The sequence below is a fragment of the Macrobrachium rosenbergii genome, chromosome 28 (assembly GCF_040412425.1).
Source record: "Macrobrachium rosenbergii isolate ZJJX-2024 chromosome 28, ASM4041242v1, whole genome shotgun sequence".
NCBI classification, from domain to species: Eukaryota; Metazoa; Arthropoda; class Malacostraca; order Decapoda; family Palaemonidae; genus Macrobrachium; species Macrobrachium rosenbergii.
The window spans coordinates 13,560,394-13,585,772 of NC_089768.1; the positions used below are offsets into that span (position 1 = coordinate 13,560,394).

Genomic DNA, 25,379 nt, shown 5'->3' on the forward strand with positions numbered 1-25,379 from the left:
GTGCAAGAGAGAAAGAAATACAGCTGGGGCCAAAGGGACAATGTACTATAAAGAAAACTTTATTACCACCTATACTATCCTATAGTGTGGTATGCAAGGTTCACTATAAACAGTAATTCCCCTTCCCTAAGGGGTACTGAATCTTGAAAATACAGACCTGACATGGTGATAAAATATTTAATTGCAAGAAATTATTTACAGTGGTAGTTACAACAGTAAGAGAGACACCGAGTACAGCAGTAAGAAAGAAAAGGGTAACTTTATTCTATTATATTTATTCTGTAAATGAAAATTTACAATAAAAGAAATAAGTAACTTTCCATTCTATCATAGCTATTGTGAAAATGAATAATTATTATACCAATAACAAAGGCATCTTTTATTTTTCTTTTAAAATACTGTAGTATAAAAAATAAGCAGACTTCTTTTTATTGATGCCTTACTATTAGTCTCACTATGTTGTACTAATGATTATGAACTAGTAAACAGGTAGTTACCTAACAAATATAACCTTCCTTATTAATGTGAGGCTCTTCTCAACTTTCACTTTTTTAGGGTGTGAACTCCGGTGCACCTACATTTGGTGGGTTGCAGTTTGCCATTCAATTAAAGTTTTCTAACTCTGTAACCTAAAATTGTTAAAAAATAGCATAACTTTTTTTGTAAGTTAGTATAACACCTTTTTCAAAACAATAAACTGCATCAAATTTCATCTTTTTATATTTCCTTAGGGCTGGCTCCCATCTCCTTATTTCAATCCAAGCTTATTTTCCATTGCTGTTTATAGGAGAAAAGCTCTGACTAGAGATGGGAGATGCCCCTGAAAAAATATGAAAACTACAGGAGAAACCATAGTACTGTATGATTCACTACTGAGCTCTTCAGCAATTATGTCCATCCGATTGGAAATCATCATCAAACTAGTGTTTGGACTTGTACTTATCTCCAGATCCTTTAACATAATCTTTATGACTGCTGTTTAAAACCTTTTGAAATAAGATACAACGCAACAAGACAACTATGTTTCTACAACCAAAACATCAGAAGGCACCAAGCACAACATTAAGTGTACCACCAGGACTTTATGAAAACGAGATGAAGTATGATGGCATCAAGAAACTCAAGTAATAGAATGAAGGAGTTAAGAAGCTAGTCAACTAAAAAAAAAAACTACAAAAAATAAAACTTTCAGGTGAAAACTGCAAACAACTTTACCAAGAAAGGGGCATGACAGTGACTTTAGATTTCTGAAAAGAAAACTATTGTGCCGGCTTTGTCTGTCCGTCCATACTTTTTTCTGTCCACACTTTTTGTCTGCTCTCAGATCTTAAAATCTACTGAGGCTAGAGGTTTGCGAATAGGTATGTTGATCATCCACCCTCCAATCATCAAACATACCAAATTGCAACCCTACAGCCTCAGTAGTTTTCAATTTATTTAAGGTTAAAGTTAGCCAAAATCGTGCATCTGGCAATGGTATAGGCCAGGCCACTACTGGGCCGTAGTTTAAGCTTCATGGGCCATTGCTCATACAGCATTATACCGAGATCACCAAAAGATAGACCTATTTTCGGCGGCATTGTTTATACGCTGTACAGAACACTTGATTACACAGAAGAAACTTCAGCACATTTTTTACTTGTCTAAACTTTATGATGATTAATAACAATTTCTTCATATGGAATTCATAAAAAAAATTGCTAATTCAGCTAATAAAAGAGTGATGACATTTCTAAACTGAATACCCTGTACAATGGAGAAAATAGGCCAAAGGCTTCAACAAAATATTGTTTGTTTGTTTATCACCTAAACACGGAAATATTAAGCATGTGAAAAAGGGCCTCCAATTTCAGGGTATGTCTCATCTGTAGGCTAAGTACTGCTTTAGTTTGTTAAATAGCACTTCAGTAGTCGACCACTCTTGTTTGACAGGTGATAATGACTGGAAAAAATGAATGGTTTGTTTTTCAATTAAATACTCAAATTATTTCCTACTCGTTACCTTCTTTTGGATTATTTCTGCAAATGACTGACACCCTTCTATCTCTCTGAACTGCAATGGAACCAAAGAAGGATTTGTTTTCTTCTAATATTTCATGTGTGTAGTTGTACCGAGAGCCATCTCTGTGGAAAAAAAGGAAAATGCATCAACTAGAGGAAAAAGAAAGTTTAACATGGAAGAGATTACGTATTATGAGGAATTCATCACTGCTGAGTCATAAAACATCAAAGGCACTTGAACTAACACAATTGTGAGATATTAATGGGCTCAAATCTTTCTTTTGCATCTTTCTTTCCAGCACTCATATATTACTGATACTGCAATTTTAAAAATCTTCAGAACTAATTATTGTTGACAGTATCTTAAGGGATAAAAAAAGGATTTTGACAAAGGAAAAATATATTTCTGGAGAGGGTCCCGTGTCACCCGGTGAAAAAGTCCATTCAGCACTTATTTCTAGGTAATTCCGTTGCTAGATACCAGAGAAAGCTAATGAAATGCTGGAGTTACTACCCCCAGAGCGAGCTCCACTAGATGGAGTCGTGTATGGAAAAGGGTGAAACTACAAAACACGGAACCTTATCCTATAGAGATTCCCAATGTCAAAAGTCCCAACGAGAGAGGTGCCGATACAAGCCCATGCACTACTCAAGGACTGTATACAAGGCAACACTAGCCGCATTCCATGTTAGCACCCACCCCACTAGAATGAAGTTTACCATGGGAGGGAGAGAATGAAAAACAGGGTGGGTCACCGGGTGACACGGGCCCCTCTCCAGAAATAGATTTTTCCTTTGTCAAAATTTTTCTGGATCAACCCGTGTCACCCGGTGAAATAATAACAGAGAAATAAACATCATTCTTATGCTATTAAAGACTTAAATAGAGACGTTGAAAACTAGGAAAATTCTACCCTGAACATGAGTAAGGTCCTCTAAATTCATGTAATGAAAATAATGTAAGTGGTCACCGTCTAAGATCATGAGCTTAGAATAGCACCTGAATAGGCTTGTATTAAGAAAATACTTCCTGCCTAATAGCAGACCCAATGACAATATAATGTTGAAACACACTGGTCACCTGTACTTCCACAATCATTCAAACAAACTTATACATTCAAACAAATCGCTGTTTATGCAACAAGCCTATTTTTTTTCTTTCTCTCATATTAATATACAACTGAAAAAATGTACCTGTCATAATTTTAAGTCCATGAAAGATGTCTGACAGCAATATTGTGATTTTATACTTGAATTTGCAGTTGTATTTAAGATATTTTCCAATGCTAATAAAAATACAGTCAATTATAAACTACTGTAGTTGAATATGTTCACTTAAATGTAAACAATTAATGTTCCATGTTGTGGGATATTGTGTTGAGGGCACACTAAGGGATCAACATCAGCAGCAGGGGAACATTCATGAAAACTAATGAAATGCATTGCTAAGTAGAGGCATAATGACTGATGTACAGTATAATGACTACATTTTACAAATATTGAAGCTAGTTGCTAATTAAATATGTAAAATCCAAAACCCTTATCAGTAAGCATTTCTACAAAGTAAAGATGACTGGTATGTACCGTTACCTTACATAATATTTACTGATGTCACATGACAGCTAATGCAATATATTGATTAGTAAAATCATGATCACTGATACCTTATCACTACAGTTTAAAGCTTTTATGCTAGTTGCTTTTTACCAAAGGGATATGTAAAAACCTTAGGCATAGACATTTGTATAAGGAAAAGACATTTGATAAGTATTGTTACTTTAGATAATAGTTACTAAAAACAAAAACTGGTAAAATGTTTTCTTCCAAAGATGAAACTTTAATTCAATTTAATTTTTCATTTGATTGTATTCAATTTTTTACATTATTTTTGTAAAGAGAAACAGTGTTCCAAATTGCAAAGTAATGTGTGTCATTACATGGCTTATATCTGTTGTATCAGACTACAGTGGCCCATAGATGAGACTTGTACATTTTGACCTTCACCTTATAAGTTGCATCATGAATTTCTGTAACCTTTTTATAGAAAAAGTGCTTATATGACAACAAATACAGTATGGCATACTGTATCAGCATTTTAGCCTTTTTCTCTGGTTGGAAGTGACTTGAGAGAAAAATAAACCATCACTCATTTACACTTCAATCCTTTGCCCGCTGAATAAGAAAAAGTTCTTGCGCAGAAAACTTCTAAAGAATGTGCCCCTTCATACACAGAAGGCTCCCCAATCCCCCTAAACAATGCATCACTCATCTTTATCGCAAAAGCACTTGAGTATTCTGAATATTAAAGGGTTTCCATTCTAACAACTCCTGCAAGTCATCTAGCCAAAACTCCTATTCCCTCTCTCCTCCTTCCTCCCAAAACTTATGAATTATGTGAACTTTCCTCTAATCCATCATTATGCATTCTCAGATACAGTATACCTAATTTTGACTGATACTATTAATCATGCATACACCTGGCAGCAGAAGACAGGAATGGGAATTGTAGCTTTGCATCCTTTAAAGGCAAGCTGCAACTTGTCATATCTCCTCCTCCTACCCAACCAAAAACCAACTACAAACAAACTAAACACTTATGAGTAAAACAAGATGGTAAAAGAAAAAAAGGCATGTTAATACCAAAAATATGCATTAAATGTACATGCCTACCACTACCACATACAATCATATACCAAGACCACTGGAAAAATTATAGTTTTATGAAATGCAGTAACAGTACTAGGTAAACAAGCTCAATGGAGAGCATAGTAAATTAGGTACAATGTACACAATAAATGATTACCTGTAAACAGTTAATCATTTTCACACCATCACTTGATCAGATATCAGTTCAGTCACTGAAAAAACAAAATACTCCTAAGAATAGTAATTATGAAAATTAACAACGGATGGTCATAAATTAGGCCAGTTAAAGAGCTGCCAAAGGTTATTTGCCTTCCACCAGACCGAGAAAAGAAAAGAGGGCTAAAGCAGGCAAGAAATGAGGCTCCCCTACCAAAGGATTTTTTTGCCTGTCTTCTAAGTACGTCACCCATTTGCTTGTTTGATAGTCAGTGATATGACGCCTGGTTTCCTGATTTTCTTTATGGGGTGCTCACACAAACAACACCCCATGCTGGTATAAGGCCAGCTTACTCTAACAACAATGAGGTCTCTCATTAGACGGGCAATAAAGGGATAAATAAAGTAATATGCTTACTCTCTGTATGAACACTTTATGGCAGAGTTGAAAAATTTAAATTTGTTTGATTACTGTACACAAATTTTTACCTCATTATATATAGTGCTCTCCTTGGTAGCATGACATCAATAACTTGGTCTTTGTTGTTAACATGAACAAGTCGCATCACAGCATCACTCAGTAAACACACACCAGAGATGATGTTACCACAAAACTGAAAAAAAAAGTGTGCTTAGGAAAAGTATCTTTAAGTTGATAGCCTGAATACAATCTGGTATTACAATGCATGGAGAGGTAAAAAATGTATAAACTCAACCTTTTACCAACCTATGCCTTTGCTTATTGTGTAAGTTCATGTTCCAATTAGTGTTTTAAGTCTATGAAGATGGGAAAATTATATGGGCCTTCTTGCAACCTGACCTCAGTATCTCAAAGCATAAGGAGTTTGCTAAATAACTTTATTTGGTATTTTACTGTCCTTCATAGAAACATGTTTTTGCACAACCTGTTCCCAACAAAGATAACCTCTCTAACCCCTGCAAATTTTGTCTAACTGCTCAGACTTTTATTTAAAACGTCTTTGAAAGTGCATAAAGTTTCTAATAACTCTCTTTCTGATCACCAATACAGTATACATACTGGAAGGCATAATAAATACCAAATGATGGCTTCAACTCTCATACCAGTACTGTATATAGAATTTAAGAACTACTTATATCATTATGTTGCTGCTTTTGACATCTCTTTTAAGATATTTACAGGGCCTGGTGTAAGGCCTTGTTAGCCAAGGCTCTCTCTCAGAGATACACTTTTCTGTAAACTTTTTCATGTTTCATATCTGACCAAACTCTCTGTTGCATTTGGTGGTGTTGCATCTGTCCTTTTCCTCAAGTCCATGTGTTCCTCAAGAATCTATTCATTCTCTTGCCTTTTTCAATCTTTTTAAGAAAACTTAAAATCTCAATCTGTCCTTTATGACTACTCTCCATAATATGTCCTCCTTTACTTCCTAGCTCCTTGGGTTATTCTCAATGTCACTTAATACTGTGTTGTGAAAAACTATTAACAGGGAACTTGATGGTATCTCAGGAGGGGCTTGAACTTGCCTGCTTTAATCCTTCGAAGCCCATTTTAATTGCCATCTCAGTCTCATACTCCAATCTTCGAATTATTGCCTCAGAATGTTACATTTTAACCCCTCCATAAACTCAGTTATTTTATCATTACACGTAGTCTTATGTTTTGTCTCTTTTCAAAGGGAATTTTGTATTGTGGAAGCCAGCTTTACAAGTTAATGTAATTTTGGGATTGTTCCATACCACAGGAGGGGTACCACTTACATCATGCACTGCACAGCACACTTCATCCCTTTTGCCGTGTTGTATTGCTTTCTGACTTGTACTATGTATACAATCCTTTGATCTCTAACTTCTTTCCTAACTTCTTTCATTTTACTTGTGCCATTTTCAATTTTCATTTAGGAACAAGTCCTTCAGTGGTTTCATTAATGATTTATAGCAATAAAATTAAGCCTTTTCTATATGAATGCCTGTTCATGTTAATTTATTCAAAATGATAATAATACTGTAATGAAACCTGCAACACAGCTAGAACAAGGGGACTGGAAGGAGGGCATGTATTGTGACTGATGGGTTTATACAAAAATTTTTGTTTTTATTTCAGAAACTTGCATGACAAAGCCCTCAATCATAATTAAGCTGAATCACTATTTAGATAGGAAGATGAAAGGAATTATCCCAAGCTACTGCAAGACCCTATGGATTTAAGGAGTACAGTATTTGGAGATAAAAAGTTCACGAATCAACGTCCAAACAAACTCATAGGTTTCTTTAAGTAGGTGAACACCCTTAGAGTGAAGCAATAATCAGTACTTGAGAAAATTTTCAATAACAAATGTGAATAGCAAAACTGAATACTGTATTGGTTGTAACCCATAAAGTCTATTCTTCAATATCGAATGAAAATGATTATGACCGAGTTAGAAAAAGAAAAAAATAGACGCTCTACATCCTCTTGAGGAATAATGATCTACCATAACTAATGGTCCATATGACTACTTCCTCATCCCCTTATAAAAATGGCATTTTTATAATAAAATAGTTTTATACTGTATATACTTACCAAGTAATTACATAGCTATTAGTTCACTTTACACGGCAGCTTGAATTCAAAATTTTGCGGGTAACACCTTTCATGTCTGTGTAGGTGACCAGTTCCGTCCACTAGCTGGAACACTATGAACGACTTTAGCAGATAACCTCAATCTGTTCATGCCTTATGTCCATCAGCAGGGAGGAGGGTGGGCTCTGATCATGTAATTACTTGCTAAGCATATATAAAACTATTTTATTATAAAAATGTCATTTTTATATAAGTAACTTACTACATAATTACATAGCTGATTCCCACATTGATAGGTAAAACAGAAAAAACTGCTAGCATTGAAAACCAATGCTTGTCATTACCTATCAGCTAAGAGAGCTACTAGAATACTGTCTCTGGTAGGTGCTCATCTTAATTTGTAGTGGCGTAGCAGTATACCCAAGGGTCTCCTCCTACTTAGTGGGAACTTTGTAGTGAAGGAAGTGCTCCATGGCTGGCAAAGTATGATAGGTGCTCGCTCTTGCCATGGGCGTAGCACCAAAATAAAAACCAGACAACATTGTCACCTACACTTAGATAAAACCACAACCCATCCACTGAGAGTGGTGGGCACTTCAGGTACAATGTACCCCCTGGCTCCGCAAAAAGCTCGACACCTTATTACACGGTGAAGAGACAGTAGGAAAAAACAATCCTATGTTTCCTTCCTTGATACCATGCCAGTCACTAGATATGGTCTCAAGGCACTGAAAGATTCAACACTGTTTAATTTCCATTAAAAATAGTGAGACACGAAGAATGATTACAATCCCAGAAGTTCGAAGGCAGAATGGACTCATGAGGCATAAAATGCACACAAGCGAAAGAGGTAGAGGCTACCATGACGTCCTTTAGCTTTACTTAAAAGAAGGCAAACTGTTCTCTTAATTCTGAGTGTGCCCCAAGTTAGAAGTCCATGAGGGCAATACGTTCTAGTCAGCATATGAAACGGATCTTGCCATATCACCATATGTAGAGGATGGTCCTCTGAAAAACTCTAAAAGGACAGAAACCTCCCTATTCTCCCACAGATCTGGAGAGGGCTTGAACGCTCGAGAATGATCTGGTGTCAGACTGTAGCTGGGGCCGGAAGCACTGAGCGCCAGTTGAGCTAAGAGCTCAGGACTGGCAGGCACTCGTGGGAGCTCGCGGGCACCCGTGGGAGCTAGTGGGTGCCCGTGGGAGCTGGCGCCAGGTGAGCTGGAAGCCAGACAAGCCAGAAGCTCATGGCTCTGGAAGCTCCATAGATGACACAAGACAACAGCTGACGCTAGACTGTAGATGTCGCCCAGCAAACTAGACGACAGACGAGCTAGATGATCAGGATCACTTGAAAAGAAAGCGAGACGTGGAAGACAACTATACTTCCAGTAAGGCTATATGGAATGGAAGTAGAGACACAGAGGACGAATATAATTCCAGTAGGACTAAGTAGAACAGAAGTAAAGGAAAAATGAGCCTGAAAGCTAAGGTGGAAGAGGCTGCTCTGATGTCCTTGGCTTTCACTTAAAAGGCGAAATGTTTTCTTAAGCATTAAAAAAAATAAGCCCTTTCAGGATGTGATCTTAGTCCGATTCTGTTCAAGTAAAAACCCGAAAGCTGTAGCTGGACAGAAGGTTCTCTCTTATTCAGTCAATGATGTCCGTTAACTTCCTAAAGGAGAAGGGACGGATCTAGAGCTTGAAAAGATCCTCATAATGACTAAAAATCCCAGGGTAAACAAGGAAAAAAAAAGTGTCGCCTGTGAAAATACCTTCTCTAAACGATGACTTGGAGCTCACTAGTGCGTCCTAGTCAAAGCCAGAGGTCACTAGGAAGGGTGTCTTCCATGTAAGGTTGCCGAGAAGAGGAATGCAGGGGATCAAACAAGGGACTCGTCAGTCATTCAGAATATATCCAGGCTCCAGAAAAAATTAATTCCTTCCTTGCTTGGATGCATCAAAGACCAGATAAGGTTGTCAAAAGCTAGGCCCGTGTTTAAGCACTTAGTTAAGCATAGATCAATACCCTTACTGATGGAGTCCAAAAGATGTAGATCTCTTGAGGTACAGAAGGGATATCTGAAAATGGGCCATAGATGTCTCCAAGAAGAGGGGTAGAGACTGCCCACTTAGAATGGCAGATGGGCTAGGAGAATGACCTCTGCAACCACACTAGTTTAAGCAATAAGACTAGCAGAAAAGCCTCATACTGGTGATTTCTGAATCTTTGAAGGTTCCTTGAGGTGGCAAATAGGAACATAGATGGTCTGCCTCATGGACTCCACAGTTCCCACCAGAACAGGGGACGTAAGGAAATACCTGCTCTGAGTTCGTCTACAAGAACTTTAGACGACTTGAATGAAATTGAATCCTATCTGTTAACAGTAGAGGTCATCTTGCTTGGAGAGAAAATGAGAGAGAAAATGAGCCTTTCTCCTCTACGTACATGCGCTAGGAATGAAATCTCATCTAGAGAGAACTACCGCAGTCCAGGTGTAAACTAAGGTCAAGAAGCACTGAAGCTCCCAAGAGAAATGCTTACAGCTCTCTAACATACATGAGAAGGATCCATCATCCAGGGAGCACGACCCAGAAAGTTTCTGGTTACCCTGTGGGTTCCCCAACAAAGATACGAGGTGAAAAGCAGAAGACTAGGTCTGGGCTTGGAGGAAGGAGGGAGTTCCCTACTTCATCTATGCATGTACAGCCACCATTGCAGGTCCAACTCGTATGAAGTTTGTCTAACTTGACTAACATCTTGGTGGACGACAGAGTACCCAGAACAGTAGACTCATCCACTAATGTTCCAAGAAAGAAGAAAAAAAAAAGGGGCAATATTTGCCGACCATCTGAAACAAGCAGGGATTCTCTAGGCAGACAGAAAGCCTGAAAATTCCGAGAGTTGAGATTGACATCCAAGAAGCTGACTCTTGCAACGGAGACTGTGTTCTGAGGAAGAGCTGATATAGGTCTGTAGGCAAAAATAACAGGGCTGCTTGCGACTGTCACTCTCACAGTAGAAAAGGAGCACCACAATTCTCTCTTCTTGAAATTCCAGAGAAAAGAGTGGAAAGCTCTAAACCCCCCTCAACTGTCCTTGTCCGTACAGGACAGGACTAAGAGGCAATCCGAGGCGATGTCTCTCAGTAAACACTTGGAAGTCCTCTATCTTCTTAGCCTGTGCTCCTCTGCTAGTCAAGAAAAAATCTTTTACTTCAAAACCTTGACAAGATCTCCGACAAGGAGGTCTTGTTCCGTCAAAGCACCAGAGGGAGCTAAGCAGAGGCGTACAGTAATGGGGGGAGGGGCAAGTGCCCTGGGCCCCATCCTTAGGGGGGCATCAAAATGAGCCTGGGGAACAATTTATGCTGCTTACAGGGAGCTGTGAGAGAAAAAAAAAGTATTTTGTATCACTATCATATATACTGTATATATATCATAAAGAGTTACTAGTATTTGTATTCTTCATGCACACACACACACAAACACATTTGTGTGTGTATGCGCATGTATATATATATTGGCGTGAAATACTGTGCAAAAATAGAAAATATTAGCATATTGAAATAACTGAAATGAGAGAGAGAGAGAGAGAGAGAGAGAGAGAGAGAGAGAGAGAGAGAGAGAGAGAGAGAGAGAGAGAGAGAGAGAGAGAGAATGGTAGTCCTTAAAACAACGTAATGTGGAATTTGAATTTCGAAGGATGGATGTTGGTTGACCTGCTGAATCAAACTCATTTTCTTGGTAGAGTGATTGCAGTCAGGTCATTCTTTTGGTAAGTCTAGTTTCTCCTCTAACTTTTACCGTTCATATACTGTACTATACCATATGTACAGTTTTTGAGAGTATGCCAAATAATTGCAGTGTGCTTTTCTGGCAAAAAAAAATATAAAAAAAAAAAAAAAAAAAAAAAAAATAAAAAACCAGATTCTTGGATCCATTTACTTACGCATGCAACTGATGAGTCTCAGTTTGTGCATTCGTGGTTCAAGGACTTCATGAGAAATTACAGTTACACCTAACTTTCCTAAGCAGAGCAACAGAGTAAGTACAGTATGTTAATTTTTGTTGTTGTAACTTCTTGTTGTTGCTGTGTTTAGTAATTTAGGCAGTAGGCAGTATTTATTAATCCATATTATATTTATATGATTATTTATATATTTATTTATTTATACATTTTGCTCAATATATCATGGTAAGTCACTTTACTTTCATAACAATTTTATGTCAGCAAAATTTACATTATTATGAATATGAAGTTGTAATGGTTCCACAAAAAAAAAAAATACATTACTAGTTGTACACAAGAGTTTTTGATGTGCTGTTCACATAACATAACAATAATAATATTGGTAAATATCTTGGTAACCGTTAATCTTGACGGAAATACCATAGAAGAAAAAAAGTCTTACAATCGTCTAAAATACCGACTGCAAGCAACAAAACTATTGAGTTTCTCTGACTGAAGCTATAAAATTACCATTCATTTATTTATTTATTTTTCTTTTTTTAAATTTATTCATTGTACTTGTCTTTGCCACAGTCAAGACACAGACATGGTGAAGCACCAAAAGCTTAGTGAAGTGCAACAGAGGAAGAGAAGAAAATTACAAGAAGCAAGAAAATCAAGTGAAATTATGAAAGCATTTTTCCAGGAGGGTGCTGGGCCATCAATAGCAAATCAGTCAGAAAGTCAAGTAAGAACAGCAAGCAACAGTTCCTTTGATGTTTGCATAGGAGATGGACCCTTGCAAACCGCATCCAGCCATTTAAGTGAGTCTGACCTCAAAGAAGAGCTTGACAGTGACCAGGAGCTCACATCAGAGCAGGAACCTGCCAGAAAAGATTTGCCCCTAAAAGAGGCAACAAGTGACAACAAGTGACGACCATGCAGTGGTACATAGCAAGATCCCAGCAAATTTGAGCAATGTTTCAATACCAGATGTAATTCAGCATCATGGCTTTGGTTACTTGGAATTTGACATGAAGACCAGAAAAGCTATCGTGCCAGATGCCTTGAGAACTGAGATTGTATCAAAAGGGTCAAGTATTTTCCAGAACAAGGATGGTCCATTTGCAATGAAAAATAAACGGAGTATGAACAGTCGCTGGTTTAAGCGCAAGCTTGGGATTGGAGATCAAGGAGGGGAAGTTCCTCGTTCATGGCTGGTATACTCACCTAAAAAAATGCTGCTTTCTGTTTCTGTTGTGTTCTCTTTTCTCAGTCTGAATGCAGTCAATCATCCTTAGAAGTAGAACATGTAATTGAAACAGCATGAAAACAGTAAATGGCACTGTCAGTCCTTCACAATTTGGAAGGAAGCTGAGAGAGTTTTAGTCACAAATACAGGTGTCAATAAAACACTGCAGACCCAAATAGAGAAAGAGAAAGAGCGATGGCAGCAAATTCTTTGTAGGATCTTACATTGTATTAAATTCTTAGCTAATCAAAACTTAGCTTTCTGGGGTCATAATGAGAACACACGTGACGCTGACAACAGAAACATTGGTAATTTCCTTGGCCTGGTGAAACTAATTGCTGAATTCGACCCAATAATGAGGAATCACTTGGATTATGTAGAGCAGAATGAATTTATACAACTCTTCGTATCAATTGCAATGAACAAATTACTTGATGATATCCGTCGAGCAAAGTACTATGGGCTTTTATTTGATTCTACTCCCAACAGTGCCCATAGAAAGCAGATTTCTGAAACCATGAGAAATGTTGATATACTTTAAGACAAAAACAGTAACTGTAAAAAGAGACATTTCTTGGTTTCACTGAAGTCAAACAAAAAGATGCATCAAGCATAGTTGAAGTAATATGTAATCAGCTAGAAAAGGACAATATGCCACTAAAGTACTGTTGGTCACAGTGTTACGACAATGCTGCAGTCATGGCAGGGCACAAATCTGGTGTGCAGCAGAGGATCACTGAAAAGAACAGGAAAGCTGTATTTGTCAATTGTGAGAACCACTCACTTAATCTAGCTGGTATTCATGCAGCCAGTGAAGAATCAGTTACAGTTACCTTTTCTGGCACATTAGATGCACTGTACAATTTCTTCTCATGCTCAACAATGCGATGGGACAAGCTGAGGAAAGTTATGCCAATCACACTAAAATCTGGATCTGAAACCCGATGGAGTGCAAGAGAGGAGGCAGTTAAACCAATCTGTCACCACTTTGATGACTTGGTTATTCTACTGGAAGAAATGTCTACTGATCTGAAAGAAAATGTAGATACAAGAAGTGAAGCCAGTCAGCTGTTGCACCAGATTCTTACCTTTCATTTCCTTGCATTACTTTTCTTTTGGAATCTTATATTATCAAAAATAGACCACATTCAAAAGAGACTTCAAGACCATCACATAAATTTCCACAATGCTGTCAAAGGCTTAGAGGCACTTGAAATGTATTTCAATGAAAACAGAGAAACAATCTGTAATGAGTCGCTCAGTGCAGCATTAGAACTATGTGAGAATTATGATGTTATGGTAGGCTGAGGATCAGACTAAAGAAAAGGATGCCAGGAGAAACAGCTACTGATGTAGACCTCAGTGCGAAACAAGAGATCATGCATCTAATGAAAGGTACAATAGATAGGCTGCATACTGAAATGAAACAATGTAGCACAAGACTTGCAGATCTAGACAACAAGTTTGGGTTTCTGCTAGATGTAGAACAAATTCTTAAAAAAGGTAAAAGTTCAGGATTACTGGATGACGAGAGAATGAAGGAAAACTGTTTACATGTTGGTGAATTCTACAGTAGTGATTTGGATGGTAATGAACTTTATGAGGAAATCTTAGACTGCAGAATGGTCTTGGCAAGTAGAAAAGATGTTCAGATTTCCACTCCAGAGAAGCTCATCCATTATACAATATGGTGATGAAAGTGTTTTCACCAACTTAAGAGTAGCAGCCCAACTTATGCTCACAGTAGCAATTTCAATTGTAAGCTGTGAACATTCGTTCAGTAAACTGAAATTGATTATGGCTTATCTCAGAGCCTCAATGGGATAGGATAGACTTAATGCCCTAGCACTTCTTAGTATTGAGCGTGAAGAGTTAGAACTCATTAACTTTGATGATGTTATTGATAATTTTGCTTCAGCAAAGTCTCGCAGAGTCCAAATACAATTGCCATCAACTTTTATTTTTTCTAATCTCTTTACAGAAGCTGACAAATTAGTTTTCATTTTTTTTATTCTGATTTAATTCAAGTTCTTTGATTGGTACGGGCTATTAGAAAATGACCAGTCAAATCATTACTCTAATTAACGAGTTTGCAACACTGTAAAGCTTGACTGCATTTAAAAATTATCTCTAAAACCTTTTTTATCAATGCTAATTTAAACATTTCTTTTAGTTCAGAACTTCAAGATTATGCATTGCTTTTTTTTTTTTTTTACAAATAATAAATCCTTATTTCATTTATTAATTTTTGTGCAGAATAGTGTTGGTAAAATATCTGTATCTCCTTCAATAATGTTGGTATCACTAAACTCCATGACTTTAACTAATGTGAAGTTTGAATGCATTTGAAAATTTGATCTAAAACTGTTTTTATCAATGCTAATTTCCAGTTTTTCAGTTCAGAACTTCAGGATTATGCATTGGTTTTTGAGTGTTTTTTTTTTTTTCAAATACATCCCTATTTCTTTTTTTTTTGTGCAGAATAGTGTTGGTAAAACATTTGTATCTCCCTCAATAATGCTGGTAACACTAAACTCCATGATTATACCTTCTGGTAATAAATAATGTTAACTTGTTCTAGTAAACTCAATATACCTTCTGGCAGTAAATAATGATAGCTTGTTCTTCATGTTGTCAACTGAATCATTGTGGTACAGATCCAGAATCCTTAAGATTTATTCCATGACAAAGGGTGCCATTTTCTGTGCTTGCCCTGGGCACCAGTAACCCTAGTTATGCCTCTGGAACTAAGTCCAAAGGCACATAACTTGTTCCCTTTTCAACAAAAGTCAAACTTCCAACTCCCTTAGAGACTTTTTGGAGGACAAAGAAAAAATGCCAGAGGAGAGAGATTCCTTCAACAAGCACAAAATTTGGGACACAAAAGTCCCTGTCTGCAAAGGAAAGGACTCTGAGATACCGTCACTAAAATGGGAGCAACGTCGGCTCATCCTGAACCCTAGGCAAAGGTGGGACCAACTGAAGAGAGCCAAAACATTATCGAGCAGTCTGTATGGCTCTTAGAGGAGGGAGTCTGATACTGAAGAATTGGTGCCTTGATCAGAGACTGGTGGCGGCCACTTGAAAAGCTGGAGCCAGGCATTCAATCGGAGACTGGCGCTCAAGACAGAACAACAGTTTTCTTAGCAAAGATGGGTGCCAAGTACTAAAGAGGAATTGACACCAGACACTAGAAGGCTGGCACTGGGCGCATGAGAGTGGATGATGGGAGCTCTGAAGTTTGGCGCCAGGTACTAAAGACAGCATTGAGCACCCAAGAACTGGTGTCAGGTGTCCAGGAATAGGCGCTGAGAGAACAGGAACTGGCGCTAGACACTAGTAGAATGGCGCCAGGTGCTCAGGAAGACATCAATTTGATGAGAGATGATAACACTACAGATCTATCAAGACGCCTTTCCAGTGGCTGTCTAACACTACACATCCTTCAAGACGCCTTCCCAGTGGCTGTTTGCCGATACCTGGGAATGTACTACAGGTTCAACTGAGGGGGCGACTACCCGTGGGCAAACCACACTGACCTCCCTTGGACTTCCAGTATGCCTCCTCCCAGGTTTAGGGGAGTCTGATAGGGACCTTCGTCTAGGAGAGTCAGCAGGACGAGCAACCACCTCCTCTATTACACTTGCGCCGAGATGCCTTTTCAGTGGCTGTCTGTCTATACCTGGGACTGTGCAACAGGTTCGACAGAAGGGGCAACTACCTGGGGGACTTCCCACCAGCCTCCATTGGACTTTCAGTATGGCTCCTCCCACGTCTAGGGGAGTATGACAGTGACTTAGGTCTAGGTGAACAGGTGGGCCGGATAATCACCTCCTCCACTGCACAACACTCACTTGCAAGGCTAATTTTCTGTTAACTCAGACACAAGGCTGGCGATGGTATGGGAAGGAAGCAAGGAGCGGAAGCCAGTGGATACACACATAGGGCTAGTAGAAGGAGAGAAAAAGGGTATGTCAGCTTTGTACATGCCTGGCTGACTGCTACAGTTGTCCCCCGTGGCCGCACTTGGGTGCCTTGGCTGCACAAAGCACGAGTTGGCGCCAAATGGTAGGAGTCGCCTGTGAGCGTGCATTATCACACAGCATGTTCCACACTCATCATGTGATATTCCATATCACAGCATTGATAAACAAAAAAAGTTTAAAGTTCGTTTGAAAGACTTCAAATCCTCAAACTGCCTAAGCTCAAGAGGACACTTGCTATAAAATCTATGAGCTGCGAAATAAGCACCCTTCTCTCCTTACTATTTTCTGCCCTTACAATTTCAATTCTCTGCAAGAGAAAATGTGAGGGTTGAGGCAATATTATTAACCAACAGCTAGTGTCGTGAAAAAATTGGATTCGTTTTTTCTAGACAATCCTTCACAATGTTCAGGATTAGTGAGGGGGAGTAATAAGCAGGCGGCTTAGTTCGTGGTTCACTTTTTTCTGTAAATATGTTTGGTTGTTATTTGTGTCTGGTGAACAGCCTGTGTAGGGAATGTCAGAGACACTCTTTTTTTATATAATTCAAGTACGTTCTTTAGTAAAGTAACCTATGTAGAAATTCTGAGAGGGAACCGAGGTGACAACGAAACATGCAGAGGGGCAAAATGCGTCTTTCTCGAGGGTATAGCATTGAGGTAAGTCAAGAGCCAGTTCCTTTAGTATGCTAAATTAATCCCCTCACATTTTTCCCATCTGGGGCTTGATATAGTTAATGTTAATTTAAAGTGTAGCCTGACTGTTCGGAAATAAGTTTTGTGCAAAACTGTAGCTTTTAGAGGCATGTATTTTCGAGTTTTATGGGGTTTTGTATAGCTTTCAGCATTGTGTCTTGTGCCCGACCACGTGGTCCTTGTACGTTAATGTATGTTAAATTTAATTAGTCTATTTTTTTTTTTTAAATAAAATTGTAAAGCCCTGCCTGGTCTTGATGGTCCTTTGCTTATATGTTTGCTGGTAGTGTCTTTCAGGCGTGACCATCCCAGTCCCATGCCATCAGGGACTTAGAACCTTCCCAGTCGTGGGGGAAAATTCGCGACAGCCAGCAAGTCTACTAGGTTCGGTAAACAAAAATAAAATGCAAAACTTTGGCCTAAAGGAGTGACGAAACATCCAAGAATTAATTTTGATACAATTATATAATGACGGCTTGCGAACAGTCTACACCCTGTAAACCGCGCTGATGTAAAAATTTGGACTAAAGGAATGGCGTAAGATGCAAGGAGCACTTCTGGGGCAAAACTACATCAGCAGCTCGCAGTTGCCTAGGCAAAAGAAAAAAAAGTTTGCCTGGATTAGCCTAAAAGGCGTAGAAAATATAGGTAAAACATTTAATATAGATATAAATGGATTGAGAAAATATGACAAAATAAAAAAAAAAACTGAAAAGGGAAATAAGGAGAAGAATAAAGCAAGATGTCGAAAAGACATTGAAAGAAATGAAGAAGCTCAGATTCCTAAATAACTTTGAAGAAAATAAGTATCTAAGGGAACTATAAACAAAGGATGCATGCATAATAATGAAAACCAGACTGAATATGTTGAACCTGAAAGCTAACTACCGGGGAGGATATAAGGACGAGGTCTGTGATAACTGCAGAGTAGAGGACAGCACTGAACATTTGTTCAGGTGTAAAACCTTACAAAAAATAGAAAACTTAACATTAGAGACCCTGAAAGCCCCGAACAGAAAACTAGTGGAATATATAAGAATAGCCATGAAAATAAAGGACGTCACCAACCCAGAAAGCGACGGCACCAATTAAGTATACCTTAGTTTAACCAGACCACTGGGCTGATTAACAGCTATCCTAGGGCTGGCCCGAAGCATTAGACTTATTTTACGTGGCTAAGAACCAGTTGCTTACCTAGCAACGGGACCTACAGCTTATTGTGGAATCCGAACCACATTATAGCGAGAAATGAATTTCTATCACCAGACATAAATTCCTCTAATTCTTCATTGGCCGGCCGGAGAGTCGAACGAGGGCCCAGCAGAGTGCTAGCCGAGTACGATATCGACAATGCAACGAGGTACGGCACCAGTTAAAAAGAAATAGTAACGTAAAGGGGAGGAGTAATAAAAGTAAATTCGAAATATTAAGTAACATCTGGGAGGTTTCGGGGTAGGGTGCTGAATTAAATGAACAACTGTTAAACGATATATATAATGTAAAGTCAAAATAAAATCGTGCAAAATTGTATTCAAGGGAATAAAGCTCCGCACCTCATGAGAATTGTGTAATGTGCTCGCAAATGTTAAGGCAAATTATCGGCGGATAGCGAATGCCTATGCCAGGAAAACACCATTTGAAAATTATTATTACGGCAAAATTATACTGAAGGCTTGCAAGTAATCTCCGTAAGATGCAAGAATTACACTTGTGGGCAAAACTATATCGGCGGCATGCAAGTAGCCAAGGCAAATAAAGTTTTGTCTGGATTATCCTAAAAGAATGACGATATACTGAAGAATTACTTTTAAAGCAATTATATCAGCGGCTTGCGAGTGTCTAAGCCGGGAAAACACCATTCGAAAATTAATTTTAAGGCAAAACTATACCGAAGGCTTACAAGTAATCTAGACCGGTAAACAAAACAGAATGCAAAAAGATTTAGCCTAAAGGAATGGCCTACTACATATGAGGATTACTTAAGGGCAGATTTATTATCGGCGGCTCGCAAGTCTATAGGTAAACAAAAGACTTTTAGACAAAAGTTCTGATAATGAATCAACTTGATAACAAAAGCAAGGAAAAAACCCATCCTGAGGTCTCATGAAGGTTACTAATAGGCGTTCCAGTGTATGTGTACACCACCGAAATCCAGATATATATCCAGAAAACAATGAATACAGCTGCCGCCAGACTCAGTATTCACTCGAGCACGGCACGAACAGATTGAGAATTTAGATAAGTGAGGTTATCTAGCCCAGGGTTGCCAGATGTAAACCTAGCGAGGAAGCCAAACAGCAGTGTTAAAAAAGCCAACTATTTTTCACATAATTACGACTGTAGTCTAATACTTACATGTTACAAAAAAAAGTTCTAAATCCACTTCGACAGTGTCGTTTACATCAGAAGTAGAATCTTTGGCATATATTTCCTCAGAGATAAAATCCTTTATCATTCTTGGAGCTGCCGTGAAGTCTTTATTTGTTTGTGAGCAGTAGCTCAGCTCTTATTCTAACAATAGCATCGGGAAGCTTTAGCTGCATTCGGTTTCTGGCTTTTGTTTTTACCGATGTTACAAGCGAGAATATTCTCCCGACTACAGCGTTACTTACTGGTGTTACTAAACATGTTACGGCAAAGGTGGCTAGTTCTTTAAAAGCTTGATGCTGAAGTACACCAATCCAAAATTTTTCAGTGCCTGCAGGGATTCCATGCTTTTTAAATGCAGCCTCCTCATTCCAATCAATAAAGGGTAATTTCCTATACTGGTCTTCAATCACACTGATATTGCTATCAGCAATGAATACTTTTGGGTGACCGCCCTATAGTCCGAAGGCCCGATAGTCCGAAAGTCAGCAGGCCCGATAGTCCGAAGGTCCGAAAGTCAGAAGGCCCGATAGTCCGACGGACTGTAATCAGCCCCCCACCCCTCCATAGCTAATACGGCAAAATTGTAACCAGTAAACACCCATAAAAATACCAACATAACGTAACCCAGACGGTCGAACAGGAGTCAGTGTCGCAAGAGCTCCTTTAAGATTTTTTGTTTTGTATATCATATTCTCTTCCACCCACTTCAGATTTTATTGTGTATTTATGAAAATGATATCGTAAACTAAATCTCAGTGAAATAAAAGCCAAGAAAAAACCAAGATAGTTATCGCAAAGCCAATCAACTTGAAAAAAAAAAAAAAAAAAGCCAGATCTATATTACAAAGCCAATCACCTTGAAAAAAGTCAAACTTCTGGGATTTGGCTTAAAAGAATCCAATCTGGAAACCCTTTTATCTACTTTTCTGCTGAAGTCGTTCCTAATATTCCCGCTAGTGGGCGGAACTGCTCACCTACACAGACGTACAGTGTTACCCGCGAAATTTTGAATTCAGGCTGCCGTGTAAAGTGAACTAATAACTATGTAATTACTTGGTAAGTTACTTATATAAAATTTCTCAATTAGACACTGCTAAAGGTAGATTGATTTCTCCAAGCACCTGCTCTTAGGACTGATAAAATCTAAGCATTTCTCCAAGAGGTAAGCCAGGTTGAGAATACTGTCCTGATTTCGCGAAGAGTCGCTCTCATCCATGCGGCTTCTTTAGTGACATCCAAATACATTAGAAGGATGACCTGTCATAACCAGTAGAAGAGAACATGCTATAGAATTTAGGCCAAGCACTGGGACCTATGAGGTCATTCAGCGCTGAAAGGGAAATTGACAGTAAGAAGGGTTGAGCGGTGGAACAGGAGGAAAACCTAGCAGTTGCAATATGAAACAATTGTTAGAGAGGGTGGAAAGTCAGATGGAAGAAAGAGATTATGAACAGGAGTACATTAAAAGGAATGAAAGAGGTTGCAACTAAAGGCCAAAGGGAAGCTGCAAAGACTCTTAAGTAATGCCTACAGTACACCACGTGAGGTGCACTGGTGGCACTAACCCCTACAAGGGTCAAACCAGTAAGGAACCACATTCTTGGAGATGTAACCTACCTTTGGTTGGCAGACAGGAAGTCCAGTACTGTATTTTTCTTCCTAAGATGTTCTGTTTTTTTAAGACAGAGCCCAACATCTGTCATGGGACAGGAGTAGGTCTTCAGTGTCATCAGATAAGAGGGCTAAAATAGCAAAAGGGTCAGTCATGAACTTCAGAGCACAAGACTTCTATGTTTGGTGATAAACTCATGAGAATAAGAAAGACCAATTATTGCCCAACCCAACCCTGTCATACCAAGGATTCACTTAATGATTTGAAGTACCAAAGAAAGGCCCACTTCAGAGACTGAATTAGCCCCCTAAGAAGTCTTTTTCAAAGTGCTGAAAAAGACACTTGATGCAGTGACTTCTATCCCCCAATTAATGAACTTGCCCCACTTTGACTGGTAAAGCGAAATGGTTGAGGGAATACATGAATGGGATATAGGTGCAGCAGCATCCTGCAAAAAGCCTCAGCATCCCTGAATCCATGCCTGATAATCTCCAAGTGAGAATATGTAACATTCCTGGATTGTTGAGGAACTCACAGACAGGCACAGGGGAGTGATTAGATTCATCCTGGTTTGGCTCAAAGAGCTGAGTTACTTCAGCACCTGTTGTATCAGACCAAATGGAGGGAAAGCACACACTTCCATGTGGGTTCAACTGTATAACATAATGTCTAACCTCCACGCTCCTAGGTATGGTTGGGCAGAACAATTTGTGGAAACTTGTGGTTCAGGCTTGTTGCTGATAAATCTATGTACTGCCTGCTCATAACTTTATTGCAGGTTTGGATAACAAAAGGGAAACACGTACAGTATGTGGAATAAGTTTGAAAACGTACAAATAAGAGAGAAAATTCAGCTTAAAACATGTGCAATTAAATGGATTATAAGTGTAAAGTGTTTAGCTCAGTAGAATAGGTTATGTGACCTTTACCACGAATTAGGCTGTACGTAAGAATAGGATGTTTGTATTTTCTTTGAAAAACACTGAATTAATTTATGCTGAAATTAAAACAAATATATCTTACTCTGACACTATCTACATGAGGTTTAATGACCCCAGTTTTGGCCAAATCTAAGATGTGGACCTGGGCTATCATGTCTTTTTCCTCTGGAAAGGCATATTTCTTCATTCTTGATATAATAGGCGAAGCACTTTTCCCCCATCTTCCTCGTTCAATCTCTCGAAAGCCATGTATAGCCTGTTGAAGATGATGTTTCTTTAAATGTACAATACTGCATAACAATAGATTATACTCTAGTCTATAGACTGCCTTTGTATATGGCCACATTTATTGACTAACTGTCTTGAAGAATAACAAAAGTGAAAGATAAGTCTTTAAGTGCATTATTGTCACTTGAAAACTGGATCTAATTATGCATGGGAGTTTCAAGAATAGTATTTTAATTGTGGGAAACAGCAAAAACAACACTGGATTCTGTAATTATATATAGGTGCCTTATATTTTACTAAATGCATTTACTGGTTAGTTGCAGTAAATACAAGAGAAACCAAAGTTCTGTATTGAAAATGTCACTACAAAGTAAAAGTCTATTATTGGTACTTTTTAATTTGTTATTATCACAATTTAATGGGTACAACTCAGGTAACTGAGTCATATCCAAGTAAATCACCCTACCAGTAGAGGAGTCTGTACCAATTCAACATGCAAAATACTGATAATTATGGTTGCGTGAGAACTGTACTAGCAATAAAATAATAGGTGTGTTTTATGTAAAATAAAAATTCACATAGGCTAACCTTTTGTAACAGATACAAGCTAAAGTTTTCCCTTGTTATACATGAATTCATTGTGATATGGAAAGAGAATATTAAATGTTCTGCTTTGGATGTTACTATCTTAGACAAGTAAGTCTGTTTAGTCCTCTCATCTACTCATCTGGCTCTGTCTCACTTCTATGTTCTGCATGTTAGGTTTGTCATCTACAGTACATACATATATCCAGGGGTACAGAGGTGTATCTAAGTTTTGGCCACAAACTCAAGTACAAAGGAGAACAAGAGAAATCTGCACCCTTTCTGACAAGATAGGACATGCCATATAACACTCCCACCTTTTTTGCTGTATCAGTATAAAATACTTTAAGGAAACCATTACAAAAATGATTAATTCTAAATAAAAGATGGTTATTGGAGTAAGGTAAAGTTACACAAGTTGCACATTTAGGTGGGAAGAAAATACACTATGTGGAATGGATGAAATACATATAAAACTTGCATTCAGACAAGGGCTAAAGTACATTACTATCATGAAAGCTATCCATCAAGATATTCAGCATGCTGTATATTAATGAAATTTTCTGAGAACAGTTGAATCACTTGATGATACAAGTGAAGCATGAGAATAAACAAGTTTCTTCGGAGCAAGAGAGTTTTCTGTACAGTGTATAATCAAGCCGCAGAAAATAGATCTATCTTTCGGTGGTCTTGGTATAATGCTGTATTAGCCGCGGCCCATAAAACTTTAACCACAGCCCGGTGGTGGTCTGTCCTATATCATTGCCAGATGCACGATTATGGCTAACTTTAACCTTAAATAAAATAAAAACTACTGAGGCTAGAGGGCTGCAATTTGGTAAGTTTGATGATTGGAGGAAGGATGATCAACAAAACAATTTGCAGCCCTGTAACCTCAGTAGTTTTTAAGATTTGAGGGTGGACGGACAGACAAAGCCAGCACAATAGTTTTCTTTTACAAAAAACTAAAAGCTAAAACCAATGTAGCAAAAAGCCAAAGAGATGCTGCAAGGAACCTTTATAAGCCTACCAAGAAGTGTGCCATGCAATGTACAGTCATAGGTGACCCCAGCAGGTCTCTAATCTCGCCTTCATGACAAATGTGAACAAAAACAATAACAATACACTACATACCCTAGGCCTACATGAAATTCCTTTAAGCCTACATTAGGTTAATTTACATCTACCCTAACAGGCCTATGTTCACTGAGAAGAAAACGGCCCCGGCTAAATAATCGAAAGTCTTGGCTAACATGTGTTTAAGCCTGCTGTTGTAGCTAGACCTGTTAGTCTATAAATGTAGGTGTATATATTGTTTCAGACTTCACTTACATCATCCCAATGATCAAACTCATATTGTAGTCGTTTTAGGTGTGGTTCAACTTCTTTCATCAGAATTTCCTCCTCCTCCGTACTTATATACTCACTGACAACTTGAAAGCTTGAAGTAACTTCCTCAATAGTTTCGAGAGTGCAGGACGAATGAAAATGCAAATATTTTATTCTCTCTTTGGAACTATTTACACTAAAATCGGTACGGGCACGTTCCCTTGAATTCGAATCGCCTGTTGGATTATGGTTAATATTATTAATAATATCTTTGGCTTGAGAACTTAGGTAACTATTTAACACTTGAAGAGGAGGTCTAGAGTCATAAAGCAAAGTTATATGATCACTTGGTCTCTTGCTTGATCCCAATGAACTTGATCTTATTACTGGCATAGACCAGTGACGGCAAATATATGGATGAATATACTTTGAGAAACTTCGTGCAGAGTTATTTAAATTACTAAAGTTGAGAGTCGCATTTACCGCACAGAAAAGATTTCCAAGGCTAGAGTCCGACATAACATTAGAATCACGACTGAGAGAAGAATATCTCATTTTGCACCACACTCTGCATCTGGCTCCTACCGAAAAACTTTTAGACTTTAGTACAATCATCTTTTTCGGGACAAGAACTTTCCACGAAGTGTTAGGAGCAGTTTGGCGGTAGGGACAGGGGCCACGGGCCACAATGGTAAACCATAACAATGATCAGCTGATCAGTAGTAGTAGTAGTAGTTAGAACAATTGGGTTTTCTTTGAAACGGCTCCCTTGCTCGTTCTATTTTACCTTTAGGTATACGCTGTGCTTGTTGAAGTTTATTTTTTTGTGGAAACAAATGTTTTAATAAATTTTTACATATTTTCAATATCATCATTAGAAAAATCTATGAATAATAAGATATTATCTATTAGTTCCTCTTTATCCCCCTTGATAAATGGCTGATGCATGAATCTAAATCTGTTCCCAATATTTTTGTATGCTGGACAATAATGGTGCTCCAAGTTTTCCATTACTTCTTCACAAAATAAATACTGACCGCCTTTCCCGCCTTTTTCCTGCCAGTTAGTTCTAGCGTATTTAATCCAG

At 38.3% G+C, this 25,379-nt stretch overlaps 1 protein-coding gene across 2 annotated transcripts; it reads right to left on the minus strand.

Annotated features, from left to right (window-relative positions):
* Positions 1 to 255: 255 nt before the first annotated feature.
* Positions 256 to 25,021, minus strand: LOC136854044 (alpha-ketoglutarate-dependent dioxygenase alkB homolog 7, mitochondrial). Of its 2 annotated transcripts, XM_067130112.1 has the most exons (5): positions 24,776 to 25,020; positions 24,296 to 24,528; positions 22,233 to 22,406; positions 5,293 to 5,417; positions 256 to 2,124 (listed from the first exon to the last, which is right to left on the minus strand). In XM_067130112.1, the coding sequence occupies exons 2-5, from the start codon at positions 24,353 to 24,355 to the stop codon at positions 1,992 to 1,994; spliced, it is 492 nt and encodes a 163-aa protein (XP_066986213.1). In that variant the 5' UTR covers positions 24,356 to 24,528; positions 24,776 to 25,020; the 3' UTR covers positions 256 to 1,991. The 2 variants fall into 2 exon arrangements, with proteins under 2 accessions (XP_066986213.1, XP_066986212.1); XM_067130111.1 differs by having other exon boundaries at positions 24,296 to 25,021.
* Positions 25,022 to 25,379: the final 358 nt, after the last annotated feature.

Coding starts and splice junctions, on each gene's coding strand:
- LOC136854044 (XM_067130111.1), bottom strand. CDS start 24,907: ATGATTGTACTAAAGTCTAAAAGTTTTTCGGTAGGAGCCAGATGCAGA. Junction 22,407..24,295: donor AGTTTGATCATTGGGATGAT/GTAAGTGAAGTC, acceptor CATCTTCAACAG/GCTATACATGGCTTTCGAGA. Junction 2,125..5,292: donor AGAGCACTATATATAATGAG/GTAAAAATTTGT, acceptor TTTTTTCCACAG/AGATGGCTCTCGGTACAACT.